A 22,280-nucleotide genomic window follows, 5' to 3' on the forward strand; every position below is an offset into this window, starting at 1 on the left:
GACCCTGGACCACAAAACCAAAATGTCATAAGGGTACTTTTTTTAATGTATATCATTTGAAAGCTGGATCAATAAGTTAGGATAAGACAATATTTGACAGATATTGAAAATCTGGAATATGAGGATGCAAAAAATCTAAATATTAAGAAAATCACCCTTTTTTCAATCACCCTTAAAGTTGTCAAAAAGTCCTTGGCAACACATATTACAAATGATAAATACATTTGTGATATATTTAAGGTAGGACAATTACAAAATATCTTAATGGAATATTCATGGATCTTAACTTAATATTCTAATGATTTTTTTATTAAAAGAAAAAACAATAATATTGACCCATACAATGTATTGTTAGCTATTATTGCTACAAATAAATATACCTGTGCTACTTATGACTGGTTTTGCGGTCCAGGGTCACATTTAAGCTTTTATGATTTCTTATAAATCTGTCTCTCTGTATCTATTTATACTATGGGCCTGTTGAATGCTTTATTCTGGCTTAAAAAATAGGCACCAGAGCAGTGTTTGTTGTAACCGTGGTATAAGAGGAATAAATGACTCCGGTCCTTTGAATTATTTGAAAATAATTTGCATTACCATCTTGGGTGTGCATTATTTTCAAATAATTCAACAGCCGGTCATTATTTATTCCTTACATAATCCATTCAAACACAGTATAAGTGTATAAGGGTCCTCAGTGATCAGGACACCATGTGACTTACCAGGGATGCCGAAGGGCCTCTTCACATGTGTATCGCTTAGCAGGATCCTTTTCCATTAAACAACTAATAAAATCTTTTGCTGTAAGTGAAATTAACAAACAAACAACAGCACATTAGGATTTATTTAAAGAAACAACATTTGATTTTGACATTTTAGGCCACAAGAACAATAATCTGATGTTGGATGGAACAGATGGAAATTTGGATACATTAACTAGCTTTCATTTGTAGGTAGGAAGAACTTCAAAGTGTGTGTGTGTGTGTGTGTGTGTGTGTGTGTGTGTGTGTGTGTGTGTGTGTGTGTGTGTGTGTGTGTGTGTGTGTGTGTGTGTGTGTGTGTGTGTGTGTGTGTGTGTGTGTGTGTGTGTGTGTGTGAGTAATGACATCAAAACATCAGTCATGTGGCTGTGGAGTTTACCAAATGCCCAAACTTGTGCTCAGAGTTTCCTGTAAATCATGCAAACATTTATTTCATTCTTACACCAGCATTTAGTGTTACTGAGGAATGAGTGAGTGCTTTTGAGATAAAATATCTACAAATGTATCAATCATCATAATGTAGTCTGTATGAGTTAAAGGGCACATATATGCCCATTTCTAAAAGATGTAATAAAAGTCTGAGGTGTGTTTAGAATCTGTCTGTAAAGTTTTAACTAAAATACCAAACAGATAATTTATTATAGCATGTCCAAAATGCCTCTATTTGGATGAAAGCAAAAAAGTGCTGTGTAACTTTAAATGCAAATGAGCTACTGCTCCTCACTCCCTTAGCAACAGACCAACATACAGTGAGCGCTTTTGGTTAAAAATAAATCTTATTCCTGAGATACAGTCTGAGACAATATTATCTTTAGCTGCATTAGCGCTACAACATGCTAACAAATACATTTAGAAAAGCTGTTGGGTAAAATTAACCATTAATCAGTGGCCGTGGTGACAGTGCTTTGTTTGTGTGACGTCACATTAACAAGAGAATCAAAACAGCATTTCTAATGAGACTGCTTTGGTTTAACAAAACGTGATGCACAAACATTACCTGAATCTGATATATCATCCCAGTATGGTGCATCAAACTCATAGTCAGCTTTCAGAATCTGCTCAAAAAGTTTGGAGTCGTTCTCATCGTAAAATGGAGGGTAACCACACAACCTTTGAAAAACACAACAAGAGAAATACTGAAGAATGTACAGGCCACTCGGTTACCTATAATGAAAGTAAATTATACCTTTAAAAGCACATATTACTTCTCCTAAAAGTCTCACACCTTGATTTAGAAGTAAACGTATCACTAAGTAATTGTAAATCAGTGATCATAAACCCCATCAGGCTTTTGGAAATCTTAAAAAGAAACATTAAACCAGTGCACTGCGAATTAAAATTCCAAAATTCATTATCTTTTGTTTTCCATCATCATCTACGCCTTTCCTGGCGGGGAACGAAGGCAGTGGGGGTGAAAGCGATTGTAATTTTATGCCTGATTTCGACCCCATTACCTTAGTGTTTTTCTCACTTTGCGCTGGGTGAGCTAATCAAAGAATTAGCTATGCTTTCAGTCGGTGTCATTGCAATAATCACACCTGAGAGGGGGAGAGAGAGTAAACCAGCCATGAGATCTGAATTTGATCACCAGCGGACCACCGATGGAGAGGGGCTATCAGTAATCACACTTTTGTAACATTATGGTTCATCTTACAAAATAAGGGCAGTTTAAAGAGGCATTCATGCTTGAGGTCACCAGCATCTGGTTGCCAATGTCGTTCCTTTATCCTACCTGAAGGTCAAGTGCCTTCACTAGCGGTTGCCACATCAAACCACCCCATACAATCCATCTCACTAGTTGATCTGAACTTTGCTGCATCATCAACGAACGCTGTCATCTGCGTCACTGAATATCGACTTTTCAAATTGAGTAATTTTCACTGTCATGGCGCCCCGTGAGCAACATTGGAAAACAGACTGGTGTAAGCACGTGAATGTGGAATCAGGGCATCTGTGTGTAGGATGGGAACCGCTATCTCATCGACAGCTTTGCCGGTTTGTTGACAGACAGTGAGTGTTTGTGTTGGCACAGGAGTCGACCCAAAGCGCTTGGGAACGAGGGACCAAAACAAAAATACAAGCCACATAAATATACACAGACGTGGAAAGGGTGCTTGACTTTAAGTGGATGACTTGACGGTCTTGAAAATGGTTTGATCTAGTCCTTGCATCACTATTATTCATTCATCCTATGAAAACATTAATATGACATGACATAGTGTATGTGACCCCGTCTGTGAAATCCCAGCCAAAGTCATTTTTAGTGATTTACATAAAATCATACTACATAATGTAAAGAACATTCATATCTCTTTCCATCTATTGTTTTGTCATTTACATGTAATTTCTACTTAGACTTGCAATGAAACACACACACACACAGATGGCCACAGCTTTAATGACACATTCAAAACTGGTGAAGAAACATACAGAGACGCTGAAATTAAGAATTCTTTCCCATAAAGCATTGCAGAAATCTGTCATCAAACAGCATCTCATTTACATGTGAGACATGCTTTCTCTCTTTTCTCTTAAAATGACTGAGACATTCACAATCTAAACAATATAAGGAGCCTTAACAAAGTGGGGTGCAACAACTGGTGCTGATCAGTAAAAGATGGATCAAGTGTGTATAAGAGTACCTCTCACTGATACTGTGTAAACATGAGCAAGCATTGCTCTGTCCTGACCAGTATTTGTATGGCTGTCTCGTACAAATAAAAGAATGAGGGGTGTTGCATTGTGGGTACTTACAAAATGTAGGCAATGACTCCGATAGACCAGCAGTCGACAGCTTTACTGTACGGTTTCTGAGCGAGAACTTCTGGAGCTGAGAAAAGAAATGAAGTGTTAGATAAATCAACTTATCTAATATTATTTGTCCTGTAAGATTGTTGTTAAAAAAAGGATAGATTTGGAAAAAGACAATGCGTGTCATTTTGTTGAGGAGTGACTAAATAAAAATGTAACAATATTCACACTTTATGAAGATTTTGTCTGTACAAACAATAAAAATGAGCTACTTCATTTAGAAAAATGTGCAGTATACAACAGCAAAGCGCACTGATTCTAGTTTCCCAAAATGCACTGTGCTTCACTTGACCTTCTTCTTCCATACTTTATAGTAGGGGAAAATCAGAATAGGAGGCGAGTAGCATGTCCGAATTCAAAGTATTCGAAAAACAGTATTTTCGAGTGTGCATTCAATGGACACTACTATACCGTGAAGCCACACGTAACAAGGAACCGCCAAATAAAAAATATAAATATATACAGTGAGGAAAATAAGTATTTAAGTATGACAGCTGTATCATAAAAATACATAGTTAAAAATCATACATTCTGATTTCTGGATTTCTTTTTTAGATTATGTCTCTCAGAGTGGACATGCACATACGATGAAAATTTCAGACCCCTCCATGATTTCTAAGTGGGAGAACTTGCAAAATAGCAGGGTGTTCAAATACTTATTTTCCTCGCTGTATTAAAAATTCCTACAAACTAGGTACACTGTAAAAATTCCTTGTTGCACTTAAATATTTACAATTAAAGACACACGTCGTCTTTTGGGGACTTTAGATTATTCACCCTAGAGTTAGATAAGTCAATGCATACCCTTTCATCTCCGTGCGTCCCGTAACTCTGTCTGTTGTACCCACCGCTAGCTAGCTTAGCACAAAGACTGGAAGTAAATGGCTCCAGCTAGCATACTGCTCCCAATAACTGACAAAATAACACCAACATTTTCCTGTTTATATGTTGTGATTTGTATAGTCACAGCATGTACAAATAACAAGGTCATATGAGACACAGCCATCTTATACACACTGGGAACTATATTCCCAGAAGGTTAAGCACTGCAACTTTGGGGGAGTGATTAGCCCAACACTTGTGCCAACTCTCTGCTCCTCACCAGGGGGCTTCTCAGGTGCTGGGAGCAAATCACTCTGCCAAAGTAGCAGTGCTTCGCCTTCTGAGAATATAGTTCCCAGTATGACTATGGTTAAAAGATGGTTGTATCTCATATGACCTTGTTATTTGTACACGCTGTGACTATACAAATCACAACATATAAATAGGAAAATGTTGATGTTATTTGGTCACTTATTGAGAGCAATATGCTAGCTGGAGCCATTAACTTCCGGTCTTTGTGCTAAGCTAGTGGGTTGGTACAAGAGACAGAGATATGGGACACACGTTGATGGAAAGGGTATGTATGGACCTATCTAACTCTATCGAATATCTTTCAACTCTCGACGCTTAACGCAAAAAAGCGCAGAGTGCCGGTGCTCAGCTTGGACAAAACCCACCGGCTGCTGCCGTTTTTGAAAAGCGCACGCTTCCATTAGAAAACAACTGAAAACATACGCCGGCGTAAACGCCTTGGTGTGCACGCCTCCTTAGTTTCAACTTTCTTGACTAGTAAGTAGTTGCTATAAATAACTAAGCTAATTAAACTTTATTTTACAATTTCTAACAACTCCCCACTAGTTAAGAAATGAATTGTAAAATTCAAGTTGATTAAACTTAAAAATGTAAGTGCAACAAGGAATTTTTTTAAAGCGTACCAGAAATGTCTTCTTCATGATTTAATTGTACTTGATGAACAACACATACGTTTTGATTAAATCATGGGTCAAAGGACATAATTATGGGTGACATGACAATTTAAACATGGCAGATGCAGTATTAAAGAAGGTATACTGGCAGTATGGCTGAAATGTACCCTGCACCCACACATACTAGAACATACTGTTTTAATGATAAAGTTAGCTGTTAGGCAGTACTGTCACAGCAGGCGATTTCAGATGCTCACTCATTATATAATCTGTATCTGCAATCATCATCTTACTTTTTTTGAACATCATACATTCAAAATACAAAATGTATACAATACAAAGTTTATATACATAGGCAGACATTTTTGGAGAGCTCGAGGACACACACCTACACTAGACACACTCACATGATCCTGTTCTTCTCCACAGGAGGCTGAAGGCTTCTCAGTCCTTAATTTATTCTATTATACTCTCCACTTTCTGCCTCTACACATTTTCCTTCCTTCAGGAAACAAGCTTTCACTCATCACACAAAAGCTTTGATTCTGTGGTTTAGGGCTTCAGATAGTCCTGCACTATTATGTGTGTGTGTTCAATGCTTGACTCGTCTATTGCTTATGAAAGCTTCGGATGAAACAAGGCTCATTTGCATCAGAATTGAAATAAATCCTATGACCTTAAAACAGCTCTCAGAAATGCACAGGTAGCTTTGATCTGGCAGCTACTTTGAAACTATGAGCTATTCATATTATAAAATGCTTGCATTACAGTACAGCTATGAAAAATGTACTGGTAATTTTCTGCCAGGACTTTAACCGTTAATTGTAACACTAAAACACAACTCAACGATAAAAGAGCTATAACAATGCAGAAAATTCACTGTATACTGTACTGTATATAGTGCCTTTTTGTTTACAGATTTTGTGTGTACATGTGAAAATGCACAAGCTGACGCTTTTGAAAGGGGAAAGTTCTTCAGAAAAGACAATTATTTGATTTTAAAAAGAGTAGCATTATTTTATTAAATTTTTGTGTAATATTAAACACTATCTGTTAAAATAATTTGCAGCATCCGGGTTACTGTGTGTTAATAACACACCTGTGTGTAAATACCAAAACCTGCAAATGTCAAGACTGGCCAATCAGAATCAAGCATTTCAACAACCAGTGTAATAAGACCTTATAAACTTCATGTTGACCATCAATTCATTTTTGTACTTAAATTGTTTGTATAAAATACAAACCAGAAGCATTCTAACAAAACTCTGATTACATTCAATATAATCCAATTAAAAGTAGGGATGCACCGATACCGATACTGGTATCGGGTATCGGCCTCGATACCACATTTTCTAAAGTACTCGTACTCGTTAAAAGTCCCCCGATACCTGGAATCGATACCACAATCTGAGAAATGTCTATGTTTGAGCGGCGTGTAAGGGGTTAATGCCTCTTGTGTTGTCCAAAGAGGCAGAGTTTACAACAAACTGGAAAACTAGTCATTTGTTTTTTTGTTAAATTATATTACTAAAGCTGTTACCTGTAAATTTAAATCATGTTTTTTTATTAAATACTCGGTATCGGTATCGGCAAGTACTGAATTGCAAGTACTCGTACTCGTACTCGTATTCCAAAAAAGTGGTATCGGTGCATCCCTAATTAAAAGTGTTGACTATAGAGAAGTGTCTGAGAGAGGAGACAAACAAAAGCATGAGAAATATGAAAATCTAAAGGGTAAAAGACGACAGCAGTGGTTGATCCTTTAAATGTGATTTGTGTAAGGCTCTCTTAGTGTGAGGCTGTTACCATTTAAAGACAAATTTTACTACTAGGCATTCACATTTTTAACACATGCCTGTGGGATGCTCTCATTCTTATGACGAATACCAAGAAGAAACAAACATGGCAGTGTATAAGCCCAGTTTGAGATGCAACTGGTTCGGACTTCGCTTTATAAACACATCATCATTAAAACGGTTCCCATGGAAACCTGTCCACAAAGACCTCAAAACACATACATGAACAGACATGCACCAAGCACGATGCTAGGGCGACTCAAATCCCCTTAAACATGAACAGATACATAGATGCAGACGTAGGGTGCGTCCTCACATCAACAGCAACAGCAGGACAGAGCCATTGAGTCACTGTGTTACTTATCTCACAGATATGCTACACTGCATTTTTGTGGTTTAGTTCAGGGTAAATACATAATGACTCTCACCTTCATGAGGATTAATCACAGTGCTGTAGAAATCTATAGGTTAACCAGACTATTATAAACAACAGACTATCTCTTAAATTGTTGCTGTCCATGAATTGTTTATTTCTGAGTAGACCAACATCAGCATGTAGCTTCACGTATGGGTATGTTGGCTTAGAGTGGTGTGGTCGCTCTAATCGAAGGGGAAAAGCAGGCGACTGTGGAGCAATTCTGTCAGTGTGTGATAAGAATAGGCTAAAGGCGGAATACAAATGAGCTTTACCACCACACACAATCCATAACAGTCATAGTGAATATCTACACATTCACATGCATGATACATTTACACATGATTTCAAATACAATCTATAGACAGATTGGAATTTTTCTACACATCAATGATATTAAAAATGAACAGAACATGGAGACATGCTTAAATCCGTGGTTCTCCTGACAATAGCACCCCATAGTGATCTCCACTAGAATTTTAGAGATCTTTACAATGTTGCAATAGAAGGGGTTAGAAAGGCACAAAGTAACGCAGGGTTAATTGTAACACGGCTACTTTACATATTTATACAGGGCCGAGCAATCTGTGCTTTTGGTCTTTTTCTATTACTGTCAGAAGATGTCACGTGAAGTTTAGATGTTTTTTGGTTAAGATATGAAACAAAAAGTAAATTTCTTCATCATATGTTTTTTTTTATTTCTGAGTTGGGCGTGTAAGTCACCAAATCCAATCTTATATTATTTTAATCACTGTCTTGTTACCTAAAACATAACACCATCATGTCAGCAACAACTCCTAGTAACTGAATTTGAAAACATTTTTACACAGGGGGGTTAGTTGTCACACATTGTTACAATTAAGCCTCAGGTATACAATCATAATGAAATGAAAACAATGTAAATACTATTCATTAAAATGATAACTGTTAATACAATATCAGGGAAAGTAACTCACAATTATGATTATTTTTGTCTTAATTGTGCGGCCCTTTCAAAAAAATCTATTTATATGCATTGATGCATAATACAAGAATGTTTAGATAAAGGATCATGGATGGATAAATGTGTGGATATCTATCTATTATAGGCAGATATATAAACAATGTCCACCTTTAGTATATAGACAGAATTTGATTAAATTATTTGTGTTATTAAATTTAGTTATGTTACTAAATTTTCTAGCAGGTGTTACAACAAACCCTCTGTTTGTTACAATGAAGCCCACCTACGGGGTAACGTCTGCACTCCTCTCACTTTCAGTGTAATTGTTTGATAACGGTAGGTCCCAAAAACAAACTTTAAGTGTTCATTTGTAGCAGAGATGTGTGTGTTGATTGTGTACAAAAATGATTCATCTAACTTAAATATTTTTTGAATGAGAGAGCCAAAGCCAAAAGTGTTAGTTTGTGCCCCGTTCTCCCCTACTTGTATTTGCCAACATACTGTACCAACAGCGTACCAAAAGTGACTTTAACTTTTATAATAAAATTTTTTCCAAAACCAAAGAATCTGAGCTCTGCTACACAGTAGAAGAACCATTTTGGACTAAATGGTTCCCTAAAGAACCCTTTATCTTCCAAAGAACCTTTCTGTTCCACAGTTATTTGTGGGGGAAAAGTCCTTTAGATTATAAAGGTAATAAAGAAATGGATCTTTAGAAACCAAATGGCTTTTGATGAACCAAACATTTTTCTTCTGTGGGATTGCCGTAAAAAACTTTTTAAGCATCTTTATTTTTAAGAGTATATTCACTTAAAGGATAATTTAGGTATTTAACACTTTGAGTCTCATTTCTGGTTTGTTTTGGATGAACTACAGTGATGGACACTGAAATTTTGACAATGGGTAGTGTTTTGACTTTTTGACTCGTTTAAAAGCGTCTCTTGACTGCTTCAGAATGGAAGTCAATGACCATGCACAAACATGTCATTAAAACAACACTTAACGTTCATTTTCAAAACTGTACTACTCACCGAGTGGTTCGTGGTGTTCGTTGATGATTAAAAACAAATATATTGGCGCAATGTATGATTTCAATCCGTGTTATTTGCTATAGTGGAACAATATTTTCAGATACCTCACAACCGCGTATATACTTCCGCTCTATATTTGAGTCTGAAGCGTTAGCACACTCCCGACCACTTGATGGCGACAACCACTTTGCCATACAAGTACGCTCGGTGTCTAGCGTATAGACAGTCACAATCGAGCTCAACTTCAAACCTAAGGCTGGTCACTGACCCATCAAATATGGGAAACATTTCTTCTGAGAGAAACCGAGCGAAAAAACTACAACCACATGTAAACAGGACCTTTTCCGTTTCCCGGCGGCGGAGTGATATATCAGCGAGCAATGAGTCTTCCAAGAGAAGTCAATGGAATTTTACAAAATGCCAAATAAAACACGACAGAAACTGTATTTCACTACACAACTTGTTTTTAATCATCAAGGAACACCAGGAACCACTCTGTGAGTAGCACAGTTTTGAAAATGAACGTTAAGTGTTGTTTTAATGACATGTTTGTGCATGGTCATTGACTTCCATTCTGAAGCAGTCAAGAGACGCTTCTAAACAAGTCAAAAACTCAAGACACGACCCATTGTCAAAATTTCAGTGTCCATCATTGTAGTTCATCCAAAACAAACCAGAAATGAGACTCAAAGTGTTAAAAACCGGAATTATCCTTTAAATGTTACCACTCCATAATCTTACTGTGTGGCAATAATTGTTTCTTCGGATCTAATTTTATTTCTAGCAAAAGCATCCAAAACGAAGTTCATGCTTTACTGAAGCATAATTCTATGTAGTGTACTAAAATGTTGGATTTGCCATAGATGCAACTACAGTGTACAGTGTCTTCTTACGCATTTGGCAGACACACTTACAGTGCATTCAAAGTATACAGGATTGAACCTGTGACTTTTATGCTGCTACAACGCTTATGCAATGTTATGCAACGCTTGCTACAGAAACAGTTTATCTCTCTTACCCACATATCCCGGTGTTCCACAGGCTGTGGACATGACATCACCTGTCCCCTCCATCTTAGACAGGCCAAAATCACTGATCATGATCTTTGATCCGTCTTGAGGGTTGAAATACAGCAGATTCTCGGGCTGAGTACAGAAACACACACACATTAACATCAAACACATCAAACCTCAGATAAAACCAATCTGCAGATGTTTTTTTCACCTTTAGATCTCTGTGCACAATGCCCATACTGTGGAGGTAGTTTACAGCGTCTAGTACTTGTTTGATAAGCGTGCTGGCGTCCTTCTCTGTGTAGAAACCTTTCTCCACAATCCGGTCAAACAACTCACCTCCAGATACACTGAAAAGAAGGGTTGTTTGTAAAGTTATGACGCTGTCTGTGAAATCCAGGCTAAAGTCTCAAAATCCAATGATGAGATTAGGAGCATCAAAGTTGATATTGATTTCAGTCTTAGACATGACCTTACTTAGCCAATATTAAAGATATCATGGTTACATTTTCACAGAATGAACTTTACATTATGTAAGATGATTTTATATAGAAAAGTCAATTACAAAAAAAATTAATTTAGCTGGGTTTTCACAGTCTGTGTCACATTTATATTTATTATACTGTATGTTGAGAATACCTTGGAACAAATATCACAAATGTGTCCTTGTACACATGTAGGACTGCAATTTAAAAGGTGCCCTGTAGGGGGTGCTGCATGTTGACTTTGACGATAAAAATTCCCACATTGCAAAACTGATCTGAGTTCAATGCAAAACGACTTTATCTTTTTACAGAAAACACACAGATGTCAAAAGAACCTTCAGCAAAAAACTCCATTACATATCTCATCTAGATACCATGCGGCTGCAATAGCCAATTATTTTTATGCAAATTCAACCACAAACTGTGACTTTGGGTAGGTTGTGTTGCTGCTGTATGGCTTCTGTTCTGCAGTGAGACCATTAACGTCTTTGGTTGGACTGGTTTACAAGGAGCTACATTCAAACTACAGTACTGCTGATATAATAGCGCCCCCTACTGATGTAAGAGACTGTCTTTTGCTCATGTCTTTCATCCTTTGGGATGCTAAACACACTTGAAGAAATCTAATGGAGAGTTTGATGGATGTGAATGTGTAAACCTCCTTTTGAGGCACTGCAAAGAGGTTAGTTTAAAGTTAGGAAAGATTCCAACTGTAATCACACTTACTCAAATACACACAAGTACTGTACATCCAGTGTGAATTATGAAGAGGGTTTCTAAACTGCATCTGTTATCATACAGAAAGCAGATTGGTTGTGTTTAAATATTCATCTATCTCAAAGCCATATGCCAAAATGTTCTTCATGTTTCTGTCTGAAATGCACATACACACACAACCCTGTATAAGCCATTAACAGGGGAAAGAGAGGCAGGCTCCAGGCCAACTCTTAAATTAACACTCTAAAATTCAAATTGTAATGAAGTTTCCAGGGGGTGAAATCAGGACAGAAAATAAATGTTTGTTTCCTCTATCCCCTCTGCCCGTGTCGTCTCATCTCTTTTCTCAATCTGTCTCCTCTCATACCCATTCCTCTCCTCTTATGCCCTTTCCTTCAGCTTTCTCTCTTCTCCCCATCCTGTCTCCTCTTATCCCATCTCCTCTCCCCTCACTTCCTCTCCCCCACCCTTCTCTCATCCCCTCTCTTCCACACTTCTCTCCTCTTATCCCATCTCCTCTCCCCTCATCCCCTCTCCTACACCCTTTTCTCCTCTTATCCAATATGCTCTCCCCATCCCCTCTCCACCACACTTCTCTCATCTCCTTTCCTCCACCCTTCTCTTATCCTCTCTCCTACACCCTTCTCTCCTCTTAACCCATCTCCTCTCCCCTCATCCCCCCTCCTCCACCCTTCTTTCATCCCATCTTCTCCACCCTTCTCTTCTCTCCTCTAATCCCATCACCTCTCCCCTCATCCCCTCTCCTCCACCCTTCTCTCCTCTTATCCCATCACCTCTACCCTCATCCCCTCTCATCCACCCTTCTCTCATCCCCTCTTCTCCACCCTTCTCGCCTCTTATCCCTTCTCCTCTTCCCTCATACCATCTTCCCCACCCTTTTTCCTCTTATCCCATCTTCTCTCCCCTCATCCCTTCTCCTCCACCCTTTTCTCCTCTTATCCTCTCTTCTACAACCTTCTTTCATCCTCCAGCCTTCTCTGCTCAAAGTCATCCCCTCTCATTCAGCATTATCTCCTCTCCCATCATACACTCTCCTCCAACCGTTTCTGATCTCCTCCACCCTTCTCTCATCTCCTATTCTACAGCCTTTTCTCCTAATCAAGTCTCCTTCAACCTTCTCTCATTTCCCCCATTTCCTTCTCTCCTCTATCCTCCAGCCTTCTCTCCTCTTATCCTCTCTTCTACAACCTTCTCTCTTCCAGCATTCTCTCCTCTAACCTCATCCCCTCTCCTAAAGCTTTTTCTGTTTTCTTCTCATCCTCTCGCATTTAGCATTCTCTCCTTTCCTCTCATCCACCCTCCTCCATCCTTTCTGCTCTCCTCTCATCCCCTCTTATTTATCATTCTCTCCCCTCATCCACCCTCCTCCAGCATTCTTTTCTCTTATCCTCTCTTCTACAACCTTCTTTGCTCCTCCAGCCTTTCTGTTCTTCTCTCTTCCCCTCTCCTCCAGCCTTCTCCATCTCCCCTCATACACTCTCCTTCAGCCTTCTCTCATTTTGCCCACCCCCTTTTCTCTTCTTTCCTCCAACCTTAGCTGCTCTTATTCTCTCTTGTACAAACTTCTCTCCTCCTCCAGCCTTTCCTTCTCTAATCTCATCCCCTCTTCTCCAGTCTTTTCTGCTCTCATCCCATCTCCAAAAGCTATCTCCCCTTATCCACTCTCCTTCAGCCTTCTCTCCTTTCCCCTCATCCCATTCTCTTCTCCAACATTCTCTTCTCTCTCCTCCAGCCTTCTCTCATCTTATCCTTTCTTCTACGACCTTCTCTCCTCCTCCAGTTTTTCTCCTCTCCCCTCATCCACTTTCCTCCAGTCCTTGCGGCTTTTCTCTAATCCCCTCTCATCCAGCCTTCTCTCCTCTCATCCTCTCTCCTTCAGCATTCTCTCCTTTCCCATCTCCCCTTCTCTCCTCCAACCTTCTCACCTCACTCCTTCAGCCTTATCTCCTCTTATCTTCTCTTCTACAACCTTCTCTCATCTAACCTCATACCCTCTCCTCCAGCCTTTTCTGCTCTCCTTCCATCCCCTCTTCTCCACCCTTCTCTCATCCCTCTCCTCCACCCTGCTCTCCTCTTATACCCTATCCTCCAGCAGTCTCCGCTCATTTCCTCTCATTGAGCCTTCTCTCCTCTCCTCTCCCCCATCCCATTCTCTTCTCCAGCCTTTTCTGCTTCCATCCCCTCTTATTTAGCATTCTCTCCCATCATCCACTTTCCTCTCACCTTTTCTGCTTTCCTTCCATCCCCTATCTTACACCCTTCTTTCATCCCCTCTCATCCATCCTTCTCACCTCTTCTACCCTATCCTCCAGCCGTATCCCCTCATTCCATCTCCTTCAGCCTTGTCTCCTTTCCTCCACCCCATTCTCTCCAACCTTTTCTCCTCTCTCCTCCAGCCTTATCTCCTATTATTCTCTATTCTACAACCTTCTTTCCTTTTCCACCCTTCTCTGCCCTCCTCTCATCCCCTCTCCTCCAGCCTTCTCTCCTCTCACTCATTCACTCTCACTTTCCTCTTCTCCTCTTTGATCTATTAGATCCGGAATATAACAACCACACCTAGTATATTCACCATTACAAGAAAATAAATTGAATTATAGTGTCAGCTTGGCGTCAGAGCAGTCTGTTTTCCACAGATACACTTTTAACAGCCTCAGAACACAAAATTTATTCAGGTTTAGAAGTCTCATCTGTTTAAATTGTATCAAAACCTTCTTTGCATTAAAAACACAATGTTATAAACTAAATTTGCAGGTGTTTGTTTGCTGGACTGACATGGACATTCTGCTACCCTTCAGAATGGCTAGAATTATTTATTCTTTTACAAGCAGTCTTATATCTATGCCTTCATGTGTCGGTAAGGTTACACCACACAGAAACAGTACTTGTGCAAGCTTGGTCAAACTGTTATCTGGTATTTCATCAGTATATCAGAGTAAATAAAAAATAGACAGTTTTTAGGTGCTGCAATGTCTGTGCATGTCTGAGGGTTATATAATGATGTTATGTTTAAGGTATACTGAATTGCAGTGCCATTCAAGCACCTCTAGCTGACATATTAAAATAATCCTGAAAACCTTGATAAGCTAGTTTAGATGTGTTAAGATGAAAATTGTTGTACATACTGCATATAGTCACATAGACAACTATAAAGCTTGACCGTGGTCACTGTATAAAAGAAATCTACTAAATCGTGCTTTTTTATTTGAAGGGAAAATAATGGCATACGCGTTTGGGGTAACTAAAGATGGAGCTGTTATGCAGCGCAGCCCTGTTTCAAAACCCATCAGAGATTTATGAACAAACAATTCACCCGTGCACCCGTGTTAGCAATCACTCTGGGCCCTATCTTGCACCCAGCGCAATTGACTTTGTCAGTGACGCATGTATCATTCGTATTTTGCGCCGGCGCACAGCGGGGTTTTTCCCTCCACAGATGCACGTCAGCAAACTAGGGAATGAACTTGCGCTCCCTGGGCGGTTCAGCGCAAAAAGGAGGCGTGTTGCGGCGCAAACCATCTCTTATGCTATTTTGCAGTTTCACAAAACAATTGCGCTACTAACCAAAAAAAACTAGTCTAAAGTCAGTGGCGCGTTGCGCGTGGTTCATTATGCTATTTTAAGGGCGCATGCTTGACCATAATGTATAGCGTGAACAACGCGCATACACTTTGCTTGTCTAATCTACACAGATGCAACAGTTATTTTTGCAAATCATAAATTGTTACACTTAAAAATATTAATACACGAGATAAGGGGAATCATAGTGGTGAGCATGTGGTGATCGTTTTTATTTATTCTCATGCAAATAACGATTAAAATATTACTTTGTTGTGTGGCTGTATTACGTTTATTTTATGTAAATAATAGTTAAAATGTTTTCATAAGAAACCTTAATGTATATGAACTTGATTTGTAAGAGTACTTTGGGGTTGGACCTTGCTTGCGTTTCTTGGGTCCGATTTCAAAGCCCCCAAACCCTTTCAGCGGTGAGGGTGGACGCAGCGATGTCCTCTGCTGGCGTCAAGTCCTGAGGCAGATCCACCTCCCGTTACACGGCGTGCCCGATTTATGCTGGCAAGCGTGGGATTCCCCCGTACAAGGACGTCGGTCTCCTCGGCTGTGAACCGCTCCTGGCGTGCGCCTGGTAAATCCGTCATAATAATAGCAACCCGCCATGGAACTTGCGCTCTTGCGTTTAAAGGGAATGTTGGCTAGCGTTCTGATTGGTTTATTTGACGTTACGCCCAAACCACACCTATGAATAATGAACCTACTTCAGACCAACCCCTTATTGATTTGCGCCCGGCGCAAGAGTTATTTCTCACGCCGGGAAAATAGCAACAGCGCCCAAGATCCGCCCACAAACTCACTTGCGCGTTGCGCTTCGCACTTGCGTTTCAGATCGTTAAAATAGAGCCCTCTGTGTTTACAGCTTGTGACGCATCAGTGTTTCTTTTATCTATCATCAATCAGGATGTATCTGTGTCTGTGATTTTATTCTCTTCTGTTTGACTACTTGACCTCTTACTTCTCATCTGTTTAAAAACCCTCGGATGTCAGCTTTGTCAAATGTCAGCTGCGGAGATTCACAGCCATTAAAAACTGTATGTTTGTGTGTTTCAGATCAAAACCATATAGCTTCATATTTATTTACATTCTGATTAAAAACAAAATAATGATGTAAACATTGTTTTGAGGAGAGTTTGTTTGTGTACATACATGACAAATTAAGATTGTGATTGCTTTCATTCATAAACAATAACCCGCTATTACATGCCCTATGCTGTGAAAACAACCTTCAGCACTGACAACTCTCATTTGTTAATGAGACTTAATTGAACTTCTTCTTCAGTGTGTGTGTGTGTGTGTGTGCGTGCGTGCGTGCGTGCGTGCGTGCGTGCGTGTGTGTGTACCTGGTAATTATCACGTTGTGGGGACCAATTGTCCCCACAAAGATAGGAATACCAGTATTTTTGTGACCTTGTGGGGGACATTTTGATGTACCCATGAGGAAACAAGCTTATAAATTAAACAGAATGATGTTTATTGACAATCTAAGGTACAATAAAGTTTTCTGTGACAGTTGGGGTTAGGGAATGGGGTAGGTACAGTAAGGGGAATAAAATATACAGTTTGTATGGTATAAAATGCATTACGTCTATGGAATGTCCCCACAAAACATGGAAACCAGAATGTGTGTGTGTGTGTGCGTGTGTGTGTGTGTGTGTGTGCGTGTGTGTGTGTGTGTGTGTGTATGTGTGTGTGAGCTTTACCTCTCTCCTCACACATAAACACTTATACAAAAAGCACAACACAAGCACAATACAAAAACACATGATACTTATTAGCTTGCTGAAATATGCATACGGAAACGCACAGAAAAACAAATAATCAGACTGAGACATGCGTATATTATTGGTATTTTTAATCATACTCACAGCTGCATTATAAGGTAGAGATGATTGGAGCTTTCATAGATGTCTTCTAGTGCGACTATGTTCTCATGCTTAATTCTGCAAATGAAAGGAATAAAACATTTAGATTATTCATTTGTAAATACCAGATATATCTTTAACTGTAGCTTGAGTTATTGTAGTAACATTTATTCATATTTAAGCAAATACAAAAGAATTTCACTGATAATTCTCAGTATCTTTCTGTTTGAATGAAAAAAATAATGTTATGACTGATGATCGACACCAATGGTTATACTTAAACAATATCGCTTGAGTAGGAGTGTGATAAAGCTCAGAATTGTTGATCTGGCCACTCGTTATGTTCCTGCTATCCTTTCTGATGGATTTGTTGTGTTTTTGAAACCTAAATATGGTCTGTATCACTTGCATGGAGATGTCCCTTAACCGCATGATTTGGGTTCACAGTAGAGGTTTTCACATGTCCACTTGGATCCGAAAACCTGTGGTCCTACCCTAAGCGGGTTCGGTCTTAAAGTTTCATGTGTTCCCTGACACAGGTCCAGTAAAATATTAGTGGCCTCGGGTCTCAGATAATTAAAAATGTGTTTTGGGCGAACTGACCCGAGAAAACTGTCTTGTGTGTGTGCATCGAGTCCTTTTCCAACCATGCAACATCGTGTGACTGGCGGTAGGATAATTTTTGTTGAGCCAGAACTTTTAATCAATTTTGAATGCACATTTTAGTGGTCACCTTTTTTTCGTCATCAGATAACAAATAAACAAACTATTAACAAATAAATGGAGCATCGTGCGAAATTGGTTGCAAAGGCAACCGGGTTTCTTTCTGTCTGATGGTGCGTGCAGGGCTGCAGACTGCACACATGTCATTGCAGTTTACATTCAGGTCCAGTTGGGTAAAAAAAAATGCCACTGGGTCGGGCTCAGGTCTAATTTTCTCAGGTTTGTCTCAGGTCGGGACTTTCTTTAAAAAAAAATAACGCATGTCAAGTTCGAGTAAAAAGTGATTTGGTTCGGGTTCTTTTTTGATCTGAGAAAACCTCTAGTAATTTGTAAAAAGTTAAAATTTAAACGGCTGTAATTCCTGTATCAATAATTATGGTGGTGACTGTATATATATATATATATATATATATACATATATATAATGTATGAACCAATGATCTACACTATAGTATATACAAATCAAGGTATTTAAAATTATAATTTGAAGTTATTATTTAAAGAGCTATGTTTGACATGTTCAAAGTGCGACATTTTTTCTTGTAAATAAGTATTTTTTCTCAGGCTTTTCTATTTAAGTTTAGCTTTGATGGCAACAAAAATTTTATTAATCAGTAACTAAAATGCCATATTTTTACAAATTTCACTTTGTCATTTCATTGGTATTTAACAAATTTGACTATATTTTGCTGAAAACCCTTTAAGTACATGCAAAAATCTCTACTTTTAAAAAATGTCTCCAGTCACGCTTTACTGTCCTTTCTGAATAAAGGTAAACCTCTTAAAAATTCAGTCAATATCCTAATATATTCGGTAAACCTCCCTTTACCGGGTAAAAACTTGCACCTTGACATACGCCCACCGTCGTTCATCCAATTCTTCTTCTGTGCTTTTAGAGGACTTCTGACGGAAATCTAACTGGTATTTCTACACGACCTGAGGCCGGGATTAAAGGTTCTCTAAGCGAATTCACGCGTTTTAGACCATAAAACATTTTTTGTTACATACAGCAAACATCTCCTCACTATCTGCTTGCTTCCTGTCCGCTGATCAAACTGTAAAAAACACGATCTCTGTAGACAGCCCAGGCTTCACAAACTGCAATAATAACAAACTGGCCAAACCTACACCAGAAACCATAACAAAGTGTTCTAACCAATAAACGCCAAGAAGGATTTGGGGGTTGGGTTTGGGCGCGTTCATGAAAGCACGGAAGGGAGGGGGAGGAGTTAACTACGCTCAGTTTGTTTGAAAACACATTTCAAAAATCAACACACAGATTTGCTTATAACGCCTTTAAGTGAATGTATAATACGTGAAAAGAACATTCGGTTAATAACATTATCTTGTTTTGTGGTGTTTAGTAGCTTTTGCATCAGTGCTCTTCATCTCTATGTTATCTATTGCATATTCTACATGTTACGTAGCATAAAAAGACGTGGCTAAATGACCAAAAAAGACATGAATCATTTTTATGAACAATTTGTGCTAGCTCTCTCTGTGAACATAAAAACTGTGTCTGGAGGGAAAGCAGGTGGCAGGAGGGACACATAATAAATCATTAAATCTTTAAAATTGCAGTTTTAAAAATATGTGCATAGAGACCATTCTGAAGCGGTCTGTCACACGCTGCTTCAGGGTTTGTTTAGGAAGTGAATTTAAGACCTATATGGATATATACTTAATACTTAAGTTATACTGAAAATGCAGCTGCACATTACCATAAGCCTGTAAAATGTGCAATAAACACTGAGACACTGCAATGTTTTATGCAACAAAAATCACATGCTTACGTATCTTGTGCCATTCCTTTTTATATTGCATTTTGCACATTTAAGTGACTTTACAACATGCACGTCCTCTCGTGTCTTTTTGATTTATAAACTGTTCAGACTCACATCTGCTTCACAGTAGCGTATCGTTCGCACGTCTGCACTTTCCTCTCTGTCATATAAACTGCCAATATTTTTTTGCTTTTGTTTCTCTTCTCCGCTCCTTCCCCCATCCATCCCCACAGTTAACATCTCTCGCTCCCTGCTTGTCATGGTAACGCTGTCGGTGACTGTGTGTGTACACATCAGTGTTGCATTTTAAGTGAATTCTGATCTGCGAGCCCAACTGGCACATGATAACAGGCCGGGCAATGACGCAAATGAGCGGACAATAACAAGATGTCAAGCACGACTCGTGCACGTGCACACACACACCGATAATAGACATCAGCAAGCAGAGAAAGACAGATAATACATTTGTTTTCCTACTCTCTCTCACTCTTCTGTAATTGACTCTGTTTGTTCATGAAAAGTTTTGATCCTCATAGGTAAGGAGCAGTCATAGCTTTTTTACTGGCATTCTGAGCTTAGATAAAAGGTTTTAATTAAGAGAAAACACAACAAAGGCTGTTTCGATTGCAGGACTGCGATGAACAAGCTGCTCTTCCTCTCCTTGTTTAATGCATAAAGGACCTACTGAGACATAGACAAGTGATTCGTTCATCCATTCATTCATTCTTGTTTAGTATCGATTCACGATTCAGTGAACTGGGAATAACCTCTGATGCAGCATATTAAGTGTTAGCTCTGAACACAAACAACTAAGCAGTGACATGCCCTGATTTTCTTTTTAAATGAAACCTGGGGGTCGATTCGCCCTTGACATATTGATTTTTTGTCAGCTGCTTATGGAAAACTTGTTCGTGGAAAGATTACACAGCTATTTACTGCTTTAATATCCCTCTTTCGTTCGATGGATTATTCTCTCTTTCTCTCTCTCGTGTTCAGCAGTGAGTGGGCAGAGGCTACAGCACGACTCATCCGCTGCCTCTGAAACCATCTTCTCTTCTTATTCAGAAGATACAGCGCTAAGCAACAAAAACATCTCTCTTTTTCATTAAATCACACAAAAAACTACAGAGTGCCAGTAAAAAAATGAAACATCCAGAATTGTGATAGCACTTTAAGCTCAGTCTCACTTTTTATACAAATAAACCTGCCTGCTAGGTGCTTTTAAATGATAGCACTTTAAGCTCAGTCTCACTTTTTATACAAATAAACCTGCCTGCTAGGTGCTTTTAAATGATAGCAGGTGATTCATTTCAGGAGTGCTCACATTGCCTAATGTAAAGTAAGACTCTGGTTATTTCCATAGGAAAAAAAAATGCACAAATAAAAGCATTGTGTAACTTTTAAAAAAGATCTCTTGACAAAAATGCAATATAATATACATAACTCTATAAAGCGTGTTTCACTATGTTGTCTCAGACGATGGCATGTTTATCCTGTGACTTCTTTATGCTTCTCTATTCGTTCGAAAGGGAGGGGTTAGCTGGGGACTGAGTCGTTGCAATTCACAATCTCACCTCTACATGCTGCTTAAAATCTACCTTCTGTTAGCATTGCATTGTGACCGAATCTTTCAAACATGGTAAGGAGCGTCACATTTCCAGCTGACGTCAGAGGTATGCAGGCCAATAACAACGTACAGATTAGCTGGCCAATCAGGGACACAGAGCTTTTTAAATCCGTGCGTTTCAGGAAGAGAGTGAAATCTGAAGCTACAATGTACGGTATGTGGAACATAATGTGATTTTTTAAACCATAAACCACGCAAACACATTGTATTATACCAAATACCAGGGGCGTCGCTAGACCCCTTTTACTGGGGCACGTGCCCCAGTGTAAATCTTTTGTGCCCCGGTGTAAATCTCAAGTTTAAATTGTATCAGTTAACTAGTGCAATCCTTTACAAAGACAATCGCGGCAAAAACGGATCTATATGCAATGTAGTTACCCAATTTACGCTTGTAAAAGCGACAAAGCAGTCGCATTGACGCGTGCACGCACGTATCCATGTCCGCGCGCGTCTTTGCGTCATTAGCGCACAACCGCATTCAAAAGGTGACGCCACGCGAGTGAGTTAGCTTATGAAAACATGACGAGACTAAAGTAAGTTTCTAAATAATAATGCTAATCTTATTTTGACTCGATCATTATTGGCTTCTGTAGATGGACATCAGAAATGTTTTGTGCAAAGCAGGGAAAGAGAAGCAGAAAGGAGAGATGATGAGTTTAAGGGAGGTAAGAGAAACTACATCCTCATCCTGTCAGGTCTCAAACATTAGAGATAAAATCTCAGGAAAACCTCTTGTCAAGTCTATAGAATTGCATATAGATATGAAATTAATATTTAGTTTACTAAAATATTAGACACATAACAGCAGTAACTATGATTGAGATTATTTAATATAGCAGGCATAAAATGACTGTTTTCTTAAAATATTCTTGTAAAAATAAGTTATTAATCATTGCTATCATTGTATAATGTAGAAAATATTTCTCTGCTGTCATTATTTATGCCTCCAAACATGTTAATAATGTTA

At 38.9% G+C, this 22,280-nt stretch overlaps 1 protein-coding gene across 1 annotated transcript in view; it reads right to left on the minus strand.

Moving 5' to 3' along the window:
- The window catches only part of camk1da (calcium/calmodulin-dependent protein kinase 1Da), a 63,518-nt gene that overhangs the window by 8,939 nt on the left and 32,299 nt on the right, over positions 1-22,280 (minus strand). Inside the window, exons 3-8 of the mRNA XM_065255315.2 lie at positions 17,183-17,257; positions 10,730-10,868; positions 10,524-10,650; positions 3,516-3,591; positions 1,759-1,871; positions 723-801 (exon numbers count right to left, since the gene is read on the minus strand). Coding sequence (XP_065111387.2) covers positions 723-801; positions 1,759-1,871; positions 3,516-3,591; positions 10,524-10,650; positions 10,730-10,868; positions 17,183-17,257 — 609 coding nt within the window. The remainder of the gene's footprint in view (positions 1-722; positions 802-1,758; positions 1,872-3,515; positions 3,592-10,523; positions 10,651-10,729; positions 10,869-17,182; positions 17,258-22,280) is intronic.

The sequence above is a fragment of the Paramisgurnus dabryanus genome, chromosome 1 (genome assembly GCF_030506205.2).
Source record: "Paramisgurnus dabryanus chromosome 1, PD_genome_1.1, whole genome shotgun sequence".
Taxonomy (NCBI): Eukaryota; Metazoa; Chordata; class Actinopteri; order Cypriniformes; family Cobitidae; genus Paramisgurnus; species Paramisgurnus dabryanus.